Genomic DNA, 20,143 nt, shown 5'->3' on the forward strand with positions numbered 1-20,143 from the left:
CTTCAACCCCATATGCAATAAAAGATCTAAAATTGGGTACTGTTCTCTGCTATTTATTGTATATATTTCAATGCTGAAGTATTTTCAGATTAATTTTAATCACTGGTGAACATTTTCAGTATGATACTGCAATTCCCTTAGTTGCTAGGTGTATGATTTGTATAGTTACTTAAATGACTACTTTGTCCAGAGATTTACATTTCATTTTAAAATAAGAGAAAATGGAACTTCAATGTGGGAAGAGGGAACCAAAGGAAATTTGGTCTCTTTTGGTAAAACCAGTTCCTTCACTGCTAAAAGTATTCTATGCCAAAGAGAACTGCATTTTAACAAAAAACAAATTAAATTGAAAAACATTAAATTGAAAGCTAGAAATACAAACTTTATGATATGGAAATCTAGATTAGATTAAGTTGCAGCTCACCTAGCTGCTAGAAACTAAACTCTCTTTAAGACACAACAGTATTGAAACTATGCATACATATCATAAACGGACAAGAATAGGCCTGGCAAATGTATGGCAGTACGCTCAAGAAGTTCTTAAAAAAAAAAAAAAGGCAGAAATTAGGCCATTCAAAGAATATTGTGTGATATTTCTGTTACTGAAAAAAGGCTTCAATTAACACAGTAATAATTAGGCTACTGATAGTAGCAAACAAAACAAAGAACTGAACTCTGATTTATTAAAAAGCCTTTTATTCAGTGTAAGATTGTTTGTTTTAACATTACAAGAACCCCAAAACAGACATGAAATGAAATGCTGCTTTCAGCATCAAAGCCTGCTTCAGCTCCTCTTCCCACCCCACTTCGTTCTTGGTCACTACCTCAGTTGTTCAGTACAAGCAATGGTGGGGCTGCACGATTATCCAGACTACACTAAAGCGAATGGATGGCAGAGTACAGCACAGAAGCAGCAGAAATTAAAGTTGACTTTGCAGTAGATTCCTGAAATTATACCTCATGTAAAGATCCTTTCTGGAGTCTAAACCACTTAGTATTACTGGTGTTTTAATTAGAGTGAAAAGACAGTTATAGATTGGGGATGGAAAGTTTATATTCCAGCATTCACTGCAAGTCTTAAATGATATGCATTAATTTTAGCAATCGGTGAATTCTAGCAAGCATTCTTGAGGTATCTCCAGTTTATTTCGAGTGTGTCAGAAGGGACATCTCCATTTTATTACAGAGCTCAGTTAACAAAACCAGAAATCACAAGCCAGTTGTATTCTGGTTAATTCTGATGAGACAGCTCCTTCTGGCATGCACACAGGAACTCCAAAGCATCTATTGCAACCGAATCTTTGTTCTCATGCCAAAAAAATTTACTTTTCATCTTTTGCTGAAAATGACAGTAAGAAAAAAAAAAACACCCTAAAATATGTCTGCACAACAGTTCTTTATTTTATACTTATTACATAGACAAGTATTTTAAAATACTAGCCACAAATTAGAAAACAATTGTACTACTCTATAACCTTTAAAATAGGCCCTTTGTACATAACCATTATGATACAAAATATTTGATCACAGATTTCTTCAGATGAAAGAAGGCATACTTTTGTTACATATAAAAAGTACACTGTGGTACATGATGACTCTTTACATGGTACAGCAAATTTCATTCCAGCTAATGTGAACTTCTACCTTCCTCAGCCCTGTATTTTTCCCCAGAAAAAAAAAAACTAGACTCAAACCATTTTTCTGGCCTAGAATTCCTAAAGTTTTTCCAACAGGGATTTCTGTAACTTAGGAAGACATTACTATTTTTACAACAGCTAGAGATATGGTCTTTATTAGGAGTGTCAGACAACATTAGTAAGACAGATAACTCATTTTAACATTAAAATTATGCTGTATTAGATGAAACACTAGCTTACAAAAGATTACACATTAGCTTTCAAAACACTAGAGGGGAGAGTTAATGATCCACGTTTTTCTTTTTATGTAAATTTTCTTTTATAACATTCAGGAACAGTATGCAGCTTCTAATTTATTTCATTTAATATTTAGTTAAATTGGTCTTGAAACTCTCTTTTGCTCTAGAAAATAGGAATAGAAAAATTTGAGTGCACAACACTCATGCTTAGGTGGTTCAGAAGATCTACTGCATGAATCGGGTGCAATTTTTCCAAGTGCTAGAGACGTTATATTTATTTTTGTTACAATTAAGCGACCAATTTATTCTAGCTGTTCCTGTAGTAATTTAAAACACTCATTAGTTAAGTCTATCACTGAGATCAAAATTAGCCAAATAACTATGACCCAGCAATGTGCACCTGCAGCCCAGAAAGCCAACCGTACCCTGGGCTGCATCAAGAGAAGTGTGGCCAGCAGGTTGGAGGAGGTGATTCTTCTCCTTCTACTCCGCTCTGGTGAGACCCCACCTGCAGTGCTGTGTCCAGCTCTGGGGCCCCCAGCATGAGGACATGGATCTGCTCGAGCAGGTCCGGTGGAGGCCACAAAGATGACCAGGGGGCTGGAGCACCTCCCTGATGAGGCCAGGCTGAGAGAGCTGGGGTTGTTCCGCCTGGAGAAGAGAAGGTTCTGGGGAGACCTTATAGTGGCCTTGCAGTACTTAAAGGGGGCTACAGGAAAGGTGGGGAGGGACTCTGCATCAGGGGGTGTAGGGATAGGACGAGGGGTAATGGTTTTAAACTGAAAAAAGATATATTTAGTTTAGATGTAAGGAAGAAATTCTTTCCTGTGAGAGTGGTGAGTTCAAGGCCAGGCTGGACGGGGCTTTGAGCAACCTGGTCTGGTGGAAGGTGTCCCTGCCCATGGCAGGGGGTTGGAACTAGATGATCTTTAAGGTCCCTTCCAACCCAAACCATTCTGTGATTCAGAAGAGAAAGTAACAGTAGAATGAAAAACTTATCTACAGAGACTGGGACTGAAACTGATGAACTGAACCAGCAGCTAGTAACATGTTAAAGGATGGGTCCATGAGGTACAAGTACTATGTAAAATACAAGTCATAAACTATTCCAGAAGTTGTGGGGTAGGAACACACAGAAGGTTACGAGCAGCACTACCTGCCTTCTCCAGTGGAGGTTCCTGCTATCCTATATCTGTAAGTAGACTGGTTGCTGTAAAGGACAATTCTATTTTTTGTTACAAATTCATTTTTCCATGCAATCTGCTTCAACCAGCAGTATTACTGTCCATCTCTTCTACCACTAATATTTTTCCCTTTTAGTACTATAGGTGAATTGTGGTATTCTTGCAAGTATCACTGCTAGAGGCAGATTCTCGGGTCTATAGGGAGAAGAAAAAAAAAAAAAAAAAAAAAAAAAAAAAGAGGTAAATTTGCCTAGACACATTATTGGAATGATCAAACTTTCAAGTGTGTCCATTTCATAGGGAAGCTTCCTGCCACTCTGAATCAACCATGACTGAGTTTTTAAAGATACCCTAAGGGTAACAGAATTTGTGGTACTTCTGGAAGATTTCTACTCAGTTCTAAAAAGAAGTTAAACCATAAACAGAATTGTTCATGTTTAACCTAGCTGCTATCCAGTCCTAAATACTGAGTAGTATTCAAATTCCCAAACTTGTACCATCATTCATAAATCCCTGTGACCTGGGTACTTCTCAATGTTTAGAATTTCAGTCTCTGCCTGTATCGTGACAACTGTTCAGCAAAAATGTTACTAGACTTTTGTCAAGGCAGCATACACAAAGCACAAGAAATAGGGGACGATCAAACGTGACTCATACTGAAGGCACTTTCACCATTATGCCCACAATTTTTATAAGAATAAGAAATGGACTTTTCACACGGTCCACTAGAAATGTTTTCAAATTTTATTACGTATGGCTTTAGTATAAACCAGAATAAAGATTGAATTGTTCCATAAAAGAATCCAAGGGGGGAAAAAAAGTTACAGTTAAATAAACTCAGCACAAAGTTTATGTATAACCATGTATAAGGAGCTGGTAGTTGGAAACGCTCCTGGAACTGTGTGTTCACATATTTCTAGTTCAAATCCAGCCATTCTGCTAATTTCTGAAGATAACAACAGTTAAAAAAAAGATAGAACACACATAGCAGAAGACTGCAAAAAGATGGAAACAGAGGGAGAGAATAGATATGAATAGCAAGAAAGTAATATTATGTCTCAGTATATTTTTTTTTTAAATAAAAATAGGCTCTAACGAAGAAATTTAAATAAAGCAAGAAACCAGATGGAAAAAGAATTCTAATCAGACCTTCAGCATTTTGCTGCTGGTTTGACATCAGAAAGGCTGGGAATAAAAGGGTTGGGAATGTAGGCTTTCATCCTCACAGAGCCAAATGCTCAGTCCTTCACCAGTTTTGAATGTCACCAACTAATTTGTATCAAGGAAGATTCGTGAACTCTGAATTTTTTAAATCTGACTGTGACAAGATCTTACCTCCTCAAAGTGTTCAACAACTTCAGCCTCTAGCAGAAAACTAAGTTCTGTGTTAACATCTGACAAGCCCCTAAGAATTACAATAGTTTAATACAGGCTTCTATTTTAAAATAAGACAAGAAAACCTCTAAGTTAAGGACACTGCTTCTTCCTGAAAACTTCTGACCAAACTGTAACTATGCAGGTAGTATAAAACTCTGAAATCATGACTCGTGGTCTAATGCTTCCCTTCATTTTATTCATACAGTTCAGAAAATTAATAGAATGAATTACTGTTTGCAAGCCATAATTAAAACTTTAGACAGAAGTAACTGCTGGACCTCACCCTCTTCTCTCACAACTATCGATCAGCTAATTCTGACTCTGTTTCAGAGTAAACATGTACAACCCAGTGGTGCTGTTATGCAGGAACTCACCTGACATTGTCTGTTCCAGCCTGTGGATCAGCGACTTTTTAGCACATTCAACGTCAGGACTTGGGTAATCCAATACCTGCCTGCACCAAACTAATGGACTGACACATTTTTCCACTGGAGTCAGTTTCTTCTTTGGGGACATATATAACCTGAAAAGAAGAGGGGGAAAAAAAAAAATAAATTTAAAAAAATATCTATGAAGACAGACAAAATCAGCATGAGATCAGTCATGTAACAAAATACCACCTACTATGCAATTTCTGTTTTTATACTATACCTACAGTACAGTCCCAAAATACAAAGAAAGCACAAGTTTTACCTCTAAATCAACCATTTTGATTACAGTGTAATACTGATAAAATATGGCTACCCAATGACTTCTGGCAAGAAGTGATGCCTATATTGCTACACTGAGATATACCAACCAATATGCCAGGAAATAAAAAAAAAAGTAGTCTTCACTTTTCAGACATCTTTGGTATATGGACAATTTCACTGTCACATAAATATACAAATCAGGATTTACTTTTCAGATTTAAGTAGCATTCACCTGAAAGAAGGAAATAAAGCACTAAGCAATATGCAACTGTTGTCTTCCTAAACACAAAGATGTAGCAAGTGATAAACACCTTAACAGCCAAGGAACAGTGCTAAACTGCATAGAACACATCTACTATTTCAGTAGCCTTGAACAGTAAACATTTTATTTTTATTTATAATTTTATCCTAGCACCTGATCCTTCAGTTTTCCTTTGAACACAGAACAAAGGGACTATCTTTGTCCGAAGGGGTATACAATCAAGAATTAAAAACAAGGAACAAGAGATAAGGCACATAGAGAAAAACAGTGAGATCATATTGTTCTGTGGGACATGATGAGGCCTTTGCCCATCAGCATCTCCATTCATTTATTTTAACATTAGCACTCCAAGACTGAAGAAAGTATTCCAGTTTAAAGGCTCTAGAAATTTAGATGAAAGTTCCTTTAATCTGTTTGTTGAAGAAGTCGTCATAAATGATCACACATTCAAAAAAGGATATTTAAGCCTTATCTTTGGACTAGAACCAAACTTGGAATACGCTTCAGCAAAAGACAGTGAACTGCAAGATCTACAGCTCTAACTAGAGCTTACGGATATGCAGAAATAGTTAAACGAGCGTTTCTTCTAGGAGTAATGACAGACTTCATATTCCAAGTGAATATGGTTTTATGCCACACACTAACTTAGGAACATTTAACAGCCTAATCAGCCATACTTCCATACAAAACAGACAGCAAAAATTCTTGTTTCCTTTATGACAATGACACCAGCAACACAGGTTATTTACCACAGCTCTATTACAAGACTATTAGCTGATCCTTCCTCTGTAATACTAGAACTTGAGCTCAGTTGGTTTTATAAAACAGCTTTAAAAGATTTTTTTTTTTTTTTTAATTACTACCCTTAAGGTCACTCACAAAAGTTTCCTAAAAATCATGCTTGCAAAACTACCACAAATATCTCACCCAAAACACTGATCGCTTTGTTTAGAGCATGCTCTGAAATACTCCTCCCTTATGAACACTGAAATTAAAAAGCTGTTTGCAAATGCAGGAAAGAGGATTTTCATTAGCTGACAGGTTTTCAAACAAAAATGAAGCTGTCTGTAACTATGTAAATAGCCACTGCCACATACTACAGTCCACCTGGCTTATGCTTTGGCCAGTATAATGCCAGTCATTAAAATTGATTTTGTAGAAATCCTTACAATTTTCAGAGGCACTCTGCCTACAAGCAAAGCTGAAAGCCCATCACAAATTTATAGCCCTGAAGATCCTTGGAAAGCACAAAAATCACACAGTTTTTACAGTTCTATGTAAACAGTTACACAAATTGCTGTCCTTTCTGCAATTATCTGCATATAGTTAAAAGTAATATTTAACACTTACTAGCTCTCTAACACTTTGAATTTACTGTCTTTTTAGTATTTATTTGCCTGTACTTTTTTCTGTCTTAAGGTATGTTTACATAGTATATAGAAGTGTCAAAAGCAACAAAGCCAACTTTAGTGCTGTACAGGCTAGACTGAATCCCAGTTCTCCGGATAGCTGACATGCCTTGCTGTGTTTGAGGAGTTCCATGCACATTTGAAGTGTTTACAGTAATACCCAGGCAAGAAATTGAAGTGCATATCCTCTTTGAAAGACACACAAAAGGGATATCTTCAACAAGACTACTCTAATCAAAATAGCATCTGGTATGTTAAGCTCCAACATACTTTTTTCTGCAATTTCCAATTGTTGCATTTGTTTCACAAGTAGTTTATTTACTGAAGCCATCCAGGCTCAGGCTCCCACTGTTCCACCTCCCTTTCTAACCAAACATATCTTGCACTCTCCCACCACTTTCCAGTCAACTGATTTTCCTTTAACAGCCTTTGTTTCACACCTTATATTTCAAGAAAAGACAGACCTTGATAATACACGTCTTTCATGCAACTCCACTGTCTCATGACAAACACGTGCAGTAACGCGATAGTTCTTTCAGGACAGTTTCTTGCACATCATGCAATTACTGTCTCATTTATAAAGTAGTGTTCTTAATTTCCCATCTTACAAAAAGAACAGACAATCTCAAATTTTGAAGCTGACTTAATTCTACTGGCTTTGCCTAATTTGGATTAAAAAAAAAATAAGACAAAGGGCAAGGCTAAGAATCAGAGTGATGCTTCTACTATTGCTTCCCTTCTTCCACCAGGAAGGAAAAGAACAAAAAGGAGACTCTGAAGCATGTACAAATAACTTCACACAGGTAAGTGATCTTAGTCAAACTACTGTTTGACTCAAAAGATAAAGGTGCTCCTTAGCTAGAGACTTCCAGAAGAGATTCATTCCCATCTCTATGCGTCAATGCATTCTACAGCAATGCAACACCACTAATTGGCAGTACCGCAACTTCCAAGATTGCAGATTACCAGTATGACTTCATACATCATTAAACACTACTAAATCACTTTCTCAAAACAGGAAGCTGAAAAACATTGAGGAAGCTGACAGCTTACAGTTACCACTCCTACTACAGATGTTAACACACCAGAAACCTACACTCCAATTTCTCCACGAGAGACTAAAGACTCTCCAATTCTGTGACACAAGGTCAAGAAAACAGCATATAAAAAGAAGCCCAGGAGCTTCAATCTATTTTGAAACAGCAATAAGAAACCCAGACACTATGATTCTGCTGTACACTATGATTCAGCTGTCACTAGTCAACTGTGCCACAGCAGTGCCAACCTGAAGTTTAAAGCAGCCAGGGCTCTACTGATTAGTGCCAGGAAGATGCATCACAAAAAGGGCAGAGCTTTTGTGGAAAGACTACTGTCACTACAAGCTCATATGATAATGTCAGCCAAATGGGGCAAGCTGTAGCACATTACACAGGGACACAACTGAGTCAGAAAAGGCTTTGAAGAAAGAGGACACAACACTGAGGTAGGAATGGAATATCCATATAGGGACTACCTCACCTAAACACCTCCCAGTGTACTAAAATACAAGAGGCATTGTCACAAGCATAAAAATAAAGGAAAGATTCTAATCAGGAAGAAAGAGTCTTTGTCTCGAAATCCTTCTATGGCTCAGTAAAACAGTGAGGGAAAAACATGCAGATGAATATGAAGTCACAGATCTGAATTAGAAAGAAGATGACAAGCAGAAGGAACTTATGTTAGAGCTCGTTTATTTTAGCTACATTAGCTTTCAGTGAAAACCAGCAAGTACGACAGAGGCAATGAAACAAGAGATCGGACAAAACATGTTGCAGGCAAAAGCAGGATCAAGAAAGCAACCTGAAGAGAAGATGTGAAGAAAAAATAGAAACCTAAGGACAGATCATTAAGAAATTCCCCTCAAATCTAGGAGGGAAATTGCACAATTAAAAGCTACTAAAAATAAACTGGAGACAATAATATTGGACAGTCTTGGAAACAGACAATTTAGAACACAAGAGTGTCAATCTGAACTTTTAGATCTATCTAAAATTTTCAGGAAATCCTATTTGGAGCCATTTAAATAACTTAAATTTTAAGATGCATTTTGAATAAACAGCTGCAGGTAAAGATCTGAAAAGAACCTCTAGTTGTAAAACAAAAAAACAAAACACAAACAAAAACAAACAGAACAACCAAAACACAATTCAAAAACTAAATGACATCTCTGCACATCTCTGGCCCACAGATTTCCTCTTGCTTCCTCCCACATCCTTACAAAGTTCCTATCCTGCAGTTGTAACTGTCTGAAACACACTGCTCAGCCTGTAATTCTTAATTTGGTGGTATACTTAACTGAACGCTTCTAGTTCTGAGACGCATGAGCTACAGCAAAACTTAGGCCTCCCAAAATAAGGAGATCAATTCTACAAAAATGCTTTGACAATCTCATTGAACCTACATATTAAAGCAGCACGTCTCAACCACATGATGCAATTTTCAAGTAGAATTGAGAGGATTCAGAGAGGCTGCAAAGTGCGACTGGGAACACAATTACCTTCCTGTCACCAACAATTAAAGATAGTTAGCTGTGCTCTGGCTAGCTGCTGGAAATTATAGCCATTATTCATTTCCTCATCTCAAAAGAACATGTTGCTGTCTGAAAATGATGTTGTAGAATGGGAAAAGGGGCCTTCAAAAGCTTGGAAGACTCCTGTAACACCATCACGTAGCTCCCCCAGAACTGTCACACAAACTCTGTATAACTGTCCACTGTTTGAGAAGCTTTTCAGAAGGAATTTGCTAGAGCATATATGCTCTAACCTAGCATTGTTGATCCTTTCATAGAACAGAGAAAAGTTGAGAAGTTCTGTGTCCTATTGTATTCCAAAATATAAGTCTGCTTAATTACTAGTCTTGAAACCTATACCAACACCTACAGAAAGTAGAAATGTGAATCATACCTAAACTAGACGTGATTATGAGGTAGAGTTCAGGAATACCATTAAGACGGTAAAAGAAATTTGTATCAAAGCTTTCATAATATCAAAAATGTATAAAAGCCATAAGAAGTTAGAAATGGAAAAAAATAATCTTCCTACAGTCCTCAAATATCCATTTCACAAAAATATAGGTATCTCAAAGACAGTAGTGAAACGGAGTATTATTTTATGTTTTACCAGTTGTTTCACTAGACAAAGTGGTAACTTCCCTCATCCTTAGTTCTCTCACATGCTTCTCAAATTATCTTCCTAGTTCGAGAAGCCATTATGCGAATTTGGATTAAAAAAGCCCACTTTAAATCAGATTTACATTTAATCTGCCACAAAATGAAAAGCATCAATTTCTCTTTTACTTAGGTCACAGGGCAAGAATTGATCAGGAGCTGCCCAGTTTCCAGGAGGCCTAAACCACATTAATACAATGTAATTTCAACAACTGAAAAAGAAATGCTGCAATGTAATTTCAGCAATGGGAGTTCATTCAAGTGCAGCTCTGTCCTAAAACACTCACCCTACACTTTACTAGCTCACTATGACAAACTTTTAAGGTTTCAAAACAAAGTTAGTCCTCAAAGGAGCATGTTTCAGCAACATAAACTGAAAGACAATCATTACAGATGGCAACCACATTTTCATCCTCTGTATCTCAAAAGAGCCACTTAGCTAACTGTAATGAATGACTACAACAGAAACATAGACTATTAAAAATAGGTGCCAATATAATAGAAATGGCTGCTGAATGAGAATGTGTATAATAGTAAAAGTACTTGCTTTCCATTTTAACTAAACAGGATACCAAACCAATGTGAGGTCTTCAAAACCACTAAAAATACTACTTTGAACTATTTATTAATATAAACAACCCTCCAGCAATTTCACTTTAAACACACAGTAACTGCCTTTTGCTTGTAAGTGAAGTCAGTCAGCTGTTAGCTATATCAGCCCTACCAAAGAGACTTCAGATTGCAGTGACGTGAAAACACTGATAAGTGCTCAGCTAACTTTTATAGCACTATCATTTAAAGAGGAGGCAACTGTTCTGAAGTTTGCTGAGCAATTATACGTACAAAACTAATACACAGCAAGCTCTATACTCTTTTACGCACATATTGCATATAAATTTTAAAGAAAAAGCACTGTGTGTTTTCCTCACATTTAAAAAAAAGCTGCTCCGAAAGTTTAGGTAAGTGACTGTGTAACAAGTAACCACAAAGCAAGTTACAGTGGATTCACAGCACACTAACTAAACTACAGTAATTGCCCTCGTGTGCACATTAACCTGCAATAAACTTGGGGCAGCTCTTAAAAAGAAGCATAGCAAGACATTTTGTGCACTGTTGCCAAGTTGTCTTAAATGTGCTACACACCCAGCCTTACCCAGCAAGTCAGGCAAGGAACCGTGTACCTCATCCTGCCTCTCAGAAGACATCTCCTCTCCGGTCCCCCTTCCTGTCCTTTTTCCTTTTTAATTAATTAATAAAAGACCTGTTCAGATGGAAATTAGAAAAAAATTTAGATTTGATCCAATCTGGTTCAAGAACAACTAAATAGCAACACCCATAGAATAAATTACCAAAGTCACTGGTAACTTCTTGAGGAAGTAATTAGCAGGCCTGAAGCAAAGCCTCCGTGGGCCTCGGTGCAGCTCAGTACTGTGTGTATGTGCCTGTCTGCAACCTTCACTGCTCTATCAGGAAGAAAGTTTCAGCGTGTTAAAAGTGATTCAGAAGCATATGGCTAAGGAGCTCAATTTATATTCACCAAAATATATTTAGTAATTTACCATGTGATTTTAAGATTGTCTTATGTGCTAGTTTAAAACCTAAAACATGTCTGGATTTAACTAGCCACAGCAAAGAAAAACAAACAAGCAAAAAAATTGAAGTCCCAACATACACTAATACTTTAATGCTGTTTTAATAGCTAATGCTGCTGCTAAAGCAGCAGGATCAAAGTTCCTTTCACTTATTAGTAATTTAGGCTAGTTTTACTTTCTCCTTTAATTTTTCACTTTACAATTCTGTCCTGTGTAGACTTATATAAAGGCATTTAAAGAATTAAAATCCAAAACATAGATTTGAAAAACAAGTCACATTCCAGTATCAATTTCAGTCACAGTATCAACTGTTTCATCTTAAATTCATAGCCAAACTTCACAGACATTAACCTCATGTGAGCATTAAATATAAAACGTAATTTTAGCAGTGAAGAACACTATTTCTTCTGCCATTACAAGACTGCAGACAATTTCATAATGGGGTATATGAATACATGGACTGAAAAAATGCCTGTATTACACAAAGCAGAGAAGAACAGAAATAACCAGCACCCTTCATCATGTCTCACAGCAAGGTCCTTCTGAAATCAAAAGCAAAGACAAATCTAAGCTTCTCTATGTAGACAGTCAAAACAAGCAAGATGAATCAATTTTTTAATGCACAAACTGTGATTTAAATTGAGTGTGTTTCCATGTGCAGCCTCCTCAGCTGGTAAGTAGTCTTTGATTTCCACAGTTAAACAATCCCATAGTTTAAACAGAACTTTGGGTTAAGCGGTAGTGATCCAAATCCATTTAAACCTGAAAGAGTTCACATGATGTTTCAATTTCATCAAGTACATTCACCCTTTCAGTTGATTCAATTACTTTTTGAGTGACCCTGCATAACCGAGGCCTTAAGAGTGGGATCTTTATGAAAGAGTTTAAGAAAAATCCACTTACGTCATCCCTCCTATTTTCACAGGCTTGTTTCTTTTTGATTGTTCCACTAGCCCTCTGAAAATTTCCAACTTCATTTAGAGCAATAACCTCTATTCATCCAATGCACAAAGTCATCCTATCTTCATAAGAAAAAAAAGGTCTTAGAATACTTAGTGCCTCAATAATTGAATTAAATGGCGCTCAGAAATTCCAAGAGTTTGATTTCCATTTTTACAGAGCAATTTGAAAAAAACAAAAACAAAACCAAAACCATCAATCTAGCCAAACCACATTTATCATTAAATGCATATTAAACTATAGCATGAAAAGACATTTTTTTAATTACATAGCCATATTTCTTGATATGTAAGACGATAAGTAAATTTTAACAACTGCTCTTTTCTAAGTGCATGTTTTTGTGTCTCAATCATTGTCCCATGTCTGAGATTGAAAATTAGTATTATAGTTGCTAAATATTAGGAAGGCAATGAAAACATGTAGTAGACTGCATTTAAGTTTTGTTGTCTTCTGAGGACTAGAACTTCCAATAGAAACACAAGTGACATCACAACAGGCAGCGTAATGTGCCAAACACCTGACACAAGCAAGAGCAGCGCTCAGTGAACTATGCCACCTGCCCATGAGTGTCCAGAACTGCATAAACAAAACCACACAGCATTGATGGCATCACTGTCACCATATGCTCTGCTGTGACATTAACTTTCACTGAAGAGATACATTATGTTGCCAATGATTTAGGATTAATATATAAAATAACATCTGTTGTCACTAGAATTCATGACATTCACAAATTTGGCCCTCCCACTCCAAACTTATTGTGCAAACTTAGTATATTCGATTTCCCTCACGTGCTATAAACCAGTAGACTACAAGGCATAAGATGAGAAATAAGAATAGCTGCCTTGCACAGACTCATCATCTGGAAGATGATGCCTCATATTAATTTAGTAAGCTCGTGTTGGATGAGAATAAAATTATGCTCTCATACTTGTCCAGCGGATCAGGCTGGATGTCAGGCAAATGACGTCTCCAAGGAAGTGCACATATTGTCTCCTCCCTGAGGAACTACAACATTGCTCATGTATGGAATCATTCCAGCATTTTAAAAGTTGTCTTTAAACTCTGAAAGACATTTCTGTTTGTTTGTTTTTTAAATCTGTCCACATGTTCACTCCAGAATGAGACCTTTGTAGATGAACCTACAACCAGTTCTGATCCAAGTCAGACTGCTTTTGTTACACTTCTCCCTGTACATGCTCCCCTTGTGTTTCTCTGTTGACACTGTTCTCCTCCCCACTGTTTCTCCTGCAGCTCTAATGCTGCCCCTCAACTAGTGTCATAGGAGACTTCGCAGCCAGCTGGAGAACAGCATGATGTTAAAAAAGAGCAAGCCTTCTTGATTATCAGTAGAAGCTCATCCAAGTGTTATAAAGACAAGGTGAACTGCCACCTGCAAGCATTTCTGCTGAAGCAGCAGAGTAAGCAGTCCATTTCAAGTGAGAGGAACGGCCTAGGGTAAACCTTGGTGCTACATCATGAGCAGTAAGTGAAAACACCTAAGGACAACACCTTTATGAGATGAAAGTCAATGTTACATTTGCTATCTTCACAGCTGAAAGAAATCAAGACTTAAAACACGTTTGACAGACGTCTGAAGAAGCGTAGCAGTAGCTGCAAACCAATTCTGTGCTACCCTAGCGATTTTCCACAAGTTTCTCAACACCTCCGCACACCTTCTGAACTCGTGAAAACACCGAAAAGCGATTCTGCAGCCAGAACTGGAGCCTGCCTTGGTCTCCAAGGCACCCGATGCGATACTCTCACCGCGGCCGAACAAAAGCACCGAGCTGCAGGCCCCCGGGGAGGTGCGACGCGGTGAGCAGAAACCACACCACGCTTCCCCTGCAGGCTTCAGCGCAACCCGGGGAACTGATCCCTTCATCCAGCCCCGGCGGGCGAGGCCGCCTGCCTCCCCGACACAAAGCCCCGAGCCCACCTCCGACACCGGGGCGCACGTCTGGAGACGGCGCCTTCCTCCCGGGGACGGCGGGGGTGCGGGAAGGACGGCGCCCCCCCACCCCATCCCCACCCCGGCCGCCCCCCCCCCCCTCACCAGCCGGTCTCGTCCTCCTCGCAGCCGGCCAACCGCTCCAGCTCCTCCGGCCTGAGCAGCGCCGCGTCGTCCAGGAGGCCGTTGCCCTCCTCGCCGGCCGCGCCGCCACCGGGCTCCTCGGGGGGCGGCCGGCGGGCGGCGGCCCTGGGGCTGAGGCAGCGGCCGTCGGGCGGGGAGGCGGCGGGGGGCGACGGGGAGGGCCCGCCGCCCTGGAGGCGCTTGGGGCTAGCGGGGCCGGCGGGCAGGGCGCCGTGGCGGCTGCGGAGCTGCTCGTTCTGCTTCTCCAGCTTCTTCACCAGCTCCTGCAGCTTCCGCACCTCCGCGTCCGCGTTCACGCCCGAGCCGACGTCCTCCATGGCGCCCGACGGCGGAGGGGCGGCTGCGCGGGGAAAGGCGGCCGCGCCGCCCCGTCTACATGGCCGGGCGGCCCGCGGCGGGGGAGGGCTGCGGCGCGGCGGGGTGGGGCGGGCCGGGACACGGGCGCTGCTGCCACCGCCTCTTCAGCGGCGACGGGGGCGGAGGAGGCGGCATCAGGCGGCCGCCGCCATCTTACCGCCTCCCTCGGCCCGCCCCACCGCCCTGGCGTCAGCCGCGTCGCCCGGAAGCGCCGCCGCCTTCGCTTCTCCACCCGTGGGGGTGGGCCCTGCGGGCGGCCGCGGGGCGTGGGTCGCGGCGGGACGTGGGTCGCCGCCGCTCGCCTCTCCGTGGCCCTGTCAGACCGCTGCCTGGCGCCGGCCGAGGGGCTCCTCCGGCAGCCTCGCTCCTGAGGGAACAGCCTGGGCCGGCCTGGCCTCCGACCCTTGGGGGCCATCGGTCCCGCCCAGGAGTTGTACTCGAAGCCCCGGGATACATGACCAAAACGCTCCAGTCGTCTAAAAGATACGAGGCGTGCCCCTGAGCCAAGGCCCTCCTCATGGTCTTGGGCCCTCTGTGTGTGCGTGGCAGACACGTGAACCGTTCCCCAGATACCACTGGAGCCTTTCATGCTGTATAAATATATATACTCACATAAAAAGGGACATGAAATTGCCAACCACAAGAAGGCTCTTAAACACCTGTAGGTTTTAGTGGGACTCGGGGAGTTTTGTCCCCAAACTCCCATCTCCTGGTGTGATGGCGCAGCTCTCCCCACCCTCCCTCATGCCTCTGTGAGACAGTGCCCTTAGTGCCACCCCTTCCCAATTTCTTTTCCTTTTGGAGCCTGCAGTTGCTGCGGAGAAGAACAACACCAGCAAGTGGGCTGGAGGACGGCTGGAGTCTGCAGCGGATGACACCGCAGATGAATAGATTTTACCAGGCTCAGGGAGGGAAGAGGGGAAAAGTGCTCAGAGCTGTGGGGTGTGCTGAGGAGGTGCGAAGCTTGGGGTCCGCAAACACCGCGTGGATGTGTTTGGGTTGTGTTAGGTGTGGTGCGGGGACTGCTGCCAGACACGAGCCTACAGCATTCATATGTATGGGGACACAGATGGGGTCGCTTCCTTGCCTTATGCAATACTCTTGCCTGATATGTTTAAAGACTACATTGGCTCTTCTGACAACAATTTATGCTGGGGTGGTTTTCTACTGTTACTGCTCGGTCCTCACCAGAATCCAGGCCTTTGATCCATATATCCAATTTATGTCATTGTTTCCTCCAGACAGTATCACCTTTAGTATTTAACTGTATTAAAATACTTCTGGGCCGGTATCTCTTAATAAAGCAATTAAAATTGCTCTTATAGTAATCTGTCTTCATTATCTGCTAGCAAAACAAACTTTTTATCAGCAGCAAACTTTACCACAGATTTTGTGTAATTGTCACAACTACAAAACTATTAAACAGTTTTGGCCCATGAGCTGAGACCTTTGGGACTCAGCTCATTGCTACCACATCAATAACCATCAATGGCAACCCTTGGAGATTGGTCTGTGAACCAGCTTGTAAATCCAGCTCATTCTCTCTTAAGTCTGTATCATTTGGTACCACCTCAGGTGCCTCAAGGGAATCCAGATATATTCGGTGATCACGGTTACTTTATTAACAGAACTTACAGTCCTCCAAAAGGCAAGTTGTTTTGTTTGAAAGGTTTGAAAAGGTTTTTGACAATAAGGATCTTCTGTGACACTGACACTTTCAGTGACACTGATGACAATTCAGTGGTTGGTGGGTGTACCAGTGGTCTTAACCTATGCAGAAAAGTTTATTCCAACTTAGAGTATTTATAGCAGGACCACACAATATAGCTTCTTTATTTCTCTTTAACTGTCCTCAGTCCAAATGTCAGTGACATGATAAACCTTCAGTGACTTGCATTAAACACACTTTTATAATAGCAATAGAAGGATATTAGTCCTTTCTATCCTGCAGCTCCTGGGATCGGGCTGGGGCTGGTGGCTGGGGCTGGGAGGCTGAAGTGGGGCTGTGACGAAGGGCTCTGCCAGGGGATATAGGCAGACAGTGCGGAGAAGGACTGGGACCAGAAAGAGCCCCAGGCTCCTGGGAGCTTCTGAGTCAAACTGCAGCTGTTCCTGGTGATTAAGTCATGTTTAGGGGCCTTCTCTGTGATGTAATGTAATTCTCTGAGAGCTGCTGAGGGATCTGTGCTCTGCCTGCATCCTACCTCTCCTCTCCTTCCTCTTCCTCCTCCTGTCCTCTTCTCCCAGCCCCTTCTATGGTCTTTCCGTTCCCCAGACTCCCAACCCAAACTTTCTGTCCCCTGCACTCTAGAAATTATTTCCCTCTACAAGATACACTCTCTGTAGGTGTGTGGATGGGGGCGGGGAGAGGAAAGTGAGAAAAAAAGTATGACAGCTGCTGAATCATCTGCTATTTTTACAAAGAGTAAAGGCAATTGACATAAAGAGAGTCACTGGTTGGTAGTCACCATAGTCTGTGCTTGAATAGCAAGGACCTTGTTCGTGCTTTCTCATTCACTGCTGTGCTGCGAGTGCCTTTCTCATGTTTTAGGAACTGAGGAGCAGCAACACTTGGACCGGAAGCCTGCCATTAAATATCACGTTAATAATGGGCTTTCATGAGCTTTTTGGTCATCAGATTCCAAGCTTGCACTGGCCAGATGTGAGAGACCACACCCGAGCAGAGGCCCCTGGGTGATTATACACAAATAGTATTGATAGTAATGCCACAAAAATGAAATCTTTCCACTGTATCACAAGAGCAAGAGAAATTCCTCTGTATGTGAAGTCAGACCTACTGCAGATTTTTTCTGTGCAGCTGCAGTTTGCACCCATGCTGTCTTTTCCACACACATGGAAAGGGAAGGGAAAAGCAGCATTTCCTCAGCAGTATTTTCCAGATCTCAGTACCTGAATGGGTGCTTCTCTTCTCTGACTTGGGGCAGGTTCTTAACTCGTATGATGAGAAGAATGAGGAGCACTTCCTCCAAAGGAAAAGAAGCCCGATCAAGGCTTCCATATCACTCAAATAATTCAGCACACATCCCTCTGACAAGTGGTTCCTGAGAAAAAGGCCACCAGAAGCCTTGTTTTGATGGCCTTTGAGCTCTCTGTCATGAACAACCCGGTGGTTAGTTTCTCAGGGCTGTAATTTGCTACATTGTTGTTTTTCTATCTGGTGAAACCTTTAGAATCTGACATTGAAAACTTGATTTCAGTTGTCACCTGGAAGAACAAAAGATCCCTCAGGGGGAAGAATACATGAAGATGGGCAGATACATGGTTGGAAGTTAATTGCATTTATAGCAAATATTTAACTTCACGCCTGGAAATATGAAACATCTTTGTTTGGCCTCCTGCAGAAGGTTGTTGCCTGCCAGACTTCTCAAAGGAGGTGTTCAGCATGCCCACACATGTTCATGTTAGGCAGTGTTTATCTAAACCTTTGACAAAATATAAAGTATCATTTGTCATTACAATGTCTTGTATGTGAAAACATTGCAAATGCAGTGTAATAAGTATGCTCCTTTCATAATAAGTCCCTTTCAGAATTAATTTCAAAAATGTTCTACTGAAAGAATCAACAACGTAACTTCAATTATTTAGATATCTCTGGGTATATCTGGCCTCATCAGTGGTGAGACAACACATTTAGCCCTTTAGATTAGACTTAGGTTATTTGGAACCTCAGAAATACAGTCAGTGTCGGCACACATTTTCAGTAACTGTCCCCTAGGAACTGTGAACAGCAGTGAGCTTTGTAAAGGCATCAGTGAGTAAATACACTTAAAAGTCTTTAAAAAATAATTTTTAAAAGGTATTTACTACCGACACTATCATGGACAAGAGAGAGACCCACATTCAGTACACTGGTCTTACCAAGTTCCAAACCTGTCTGAAGGGCTGGCAACATTCCAGCTAAGTTCTGCCATTGAAAGTACATCTATCTTTGGTATCATCAAATATAAAATGTAGTTCTTTGGCATGAATTTATATGCCTCTCCTTTTTCTGCACAGAAAAAGGAAGGTGTTAACATTTTGACCACAACCATCTTTAAACATGTATTTTATGCTCCAAAGTTGGAGCAAGAGCAATCCTATGATACTGCACAAACAGGTTCCTAATGAGGCTGGTATTCATGGCATACCATGTGGCTAGAAAATGTATGAACAAGTATGCACTTCAATCTTTATAATTTGTATAATTAATTTACAGATGACTCTTTTCAAAGATTATAATCACAGTTGAGCATTGCAATAAATCTTTCATATCACAGAATCACAGAATGTGCCCGGGACTGTCTCCCGAGGGCTTTTGAATATCTCCAGGGATGGAGACTCCACCACCTTTCTGGACAACCTGTGCCAGTGCATGGTCACCCTGTCAAAAAAGTTGTTTCCTGACATTCAGACAGAGCCTTGCATGTTTCAGTTTGTGCCCATTGCCTTTGGTCCTGTCACTGGACACCACTGGAAATAGCCTGGCTCCATCCTCTCTGCACCCTCCCTTCAGGCTTTTAGATATGTTAATAAGACCGCCCTGAGCTTTCTCTCCTCTAGGCTGAACAGTCCCAGCTCTCTCAGCCTTTCCTCATAGGACAGATGCTCCAGTCCCTTCATCACCCTCGTGGCCTTTTGCTGGACTCTCTCCAGTAGCTCCATTTATGTCTTGTTTTGTGGCGCCCAGAACTGGACGCAGCACTCCAGGTGTGGCCTTATTGGTGCTGAGCAGAGGATAAGGATCACCTCCCTCGACCTGCTGGCAATACCTTATCTAATGCAGCCCAAGATACCATTTGCCTCCTTTGCTGCAAGGGCACATTGCTGGCTCATCTTCAACTTGGTGTCCGCGAGGACCTCCAGTCCCTTTTCTGCCCAGCATGTACTGATGCAGGGGGTTGTTCCTCCCCAGGTGCAAGACTTTACACCTCTCCTTGTTGAAATTTGGGAGACTCCTGTCAGCCCATTTTTCCCGCCTCTTGAGGTCCCTCTGGATGGCAGCATGACCGTCTGGTGTATCAGCCACTTCTCCCAGTTTGGTGTCATCAGCAAACTTGCTGAGGGTGCCGTCTGCTCCATCATCCAGGTCATTAATGAAGGTGTTGAACAGGACTGGAGCCAGTATTGACTCCTG

At 41.3% G+C, this 20,143-nt stretch overlaps 1 protein-coding gene across 2 annotated transcripts in view; it reads right to left on the reverse strand.

The window, feature by feature from the left end:
- Positions 1–15,209, reverse strand: part of SLAIN2 (SLAIN motif family member 2) — a 34,746-nt gene extending 19,537 nt beyond the window's left edge. The window contains exons 1-2 of one of the 2 annotated variants that reach the window (XM_042808028.1): positions 14,614–15,209; positions 4,812–4,960 (exon numbers count right to left, since the gene is read on the reverse strand). In XM_042808028.1, coding sequence (XP_042663962.1) covers positions 4,812–4,960; positions 14,614–14,969 — 505 coding nt within the window. In that variant the 5' untranslated portion in view covers positions 14,970–15,209. The remainder of the gene's footprint in view (positions 1–4,811; positions 4,961–14,613) is intronic. The other variant, XM_042808029.1, reaches the window with a different exon arrangement.
- Positions 15,210–20,143: the final 4,934 nt, after the last annotated feature.

Source organism: Tyto alba, unplaced genomic scaffold, assembly GCF_018691265.1.
Source record: "Tyto alba isolate M040663 unplaced genomic scaffold, T.alba_DEE_v4.0 Super-Scaffold_6, whole genome shotgun sequence".
Taxonomy (NCBI): domain Eukaryota; kingdom Metazoa; phylum Chordata; class Aves; order Strigiformes; family Tytonidae; genus Tyto; species Tyto alba.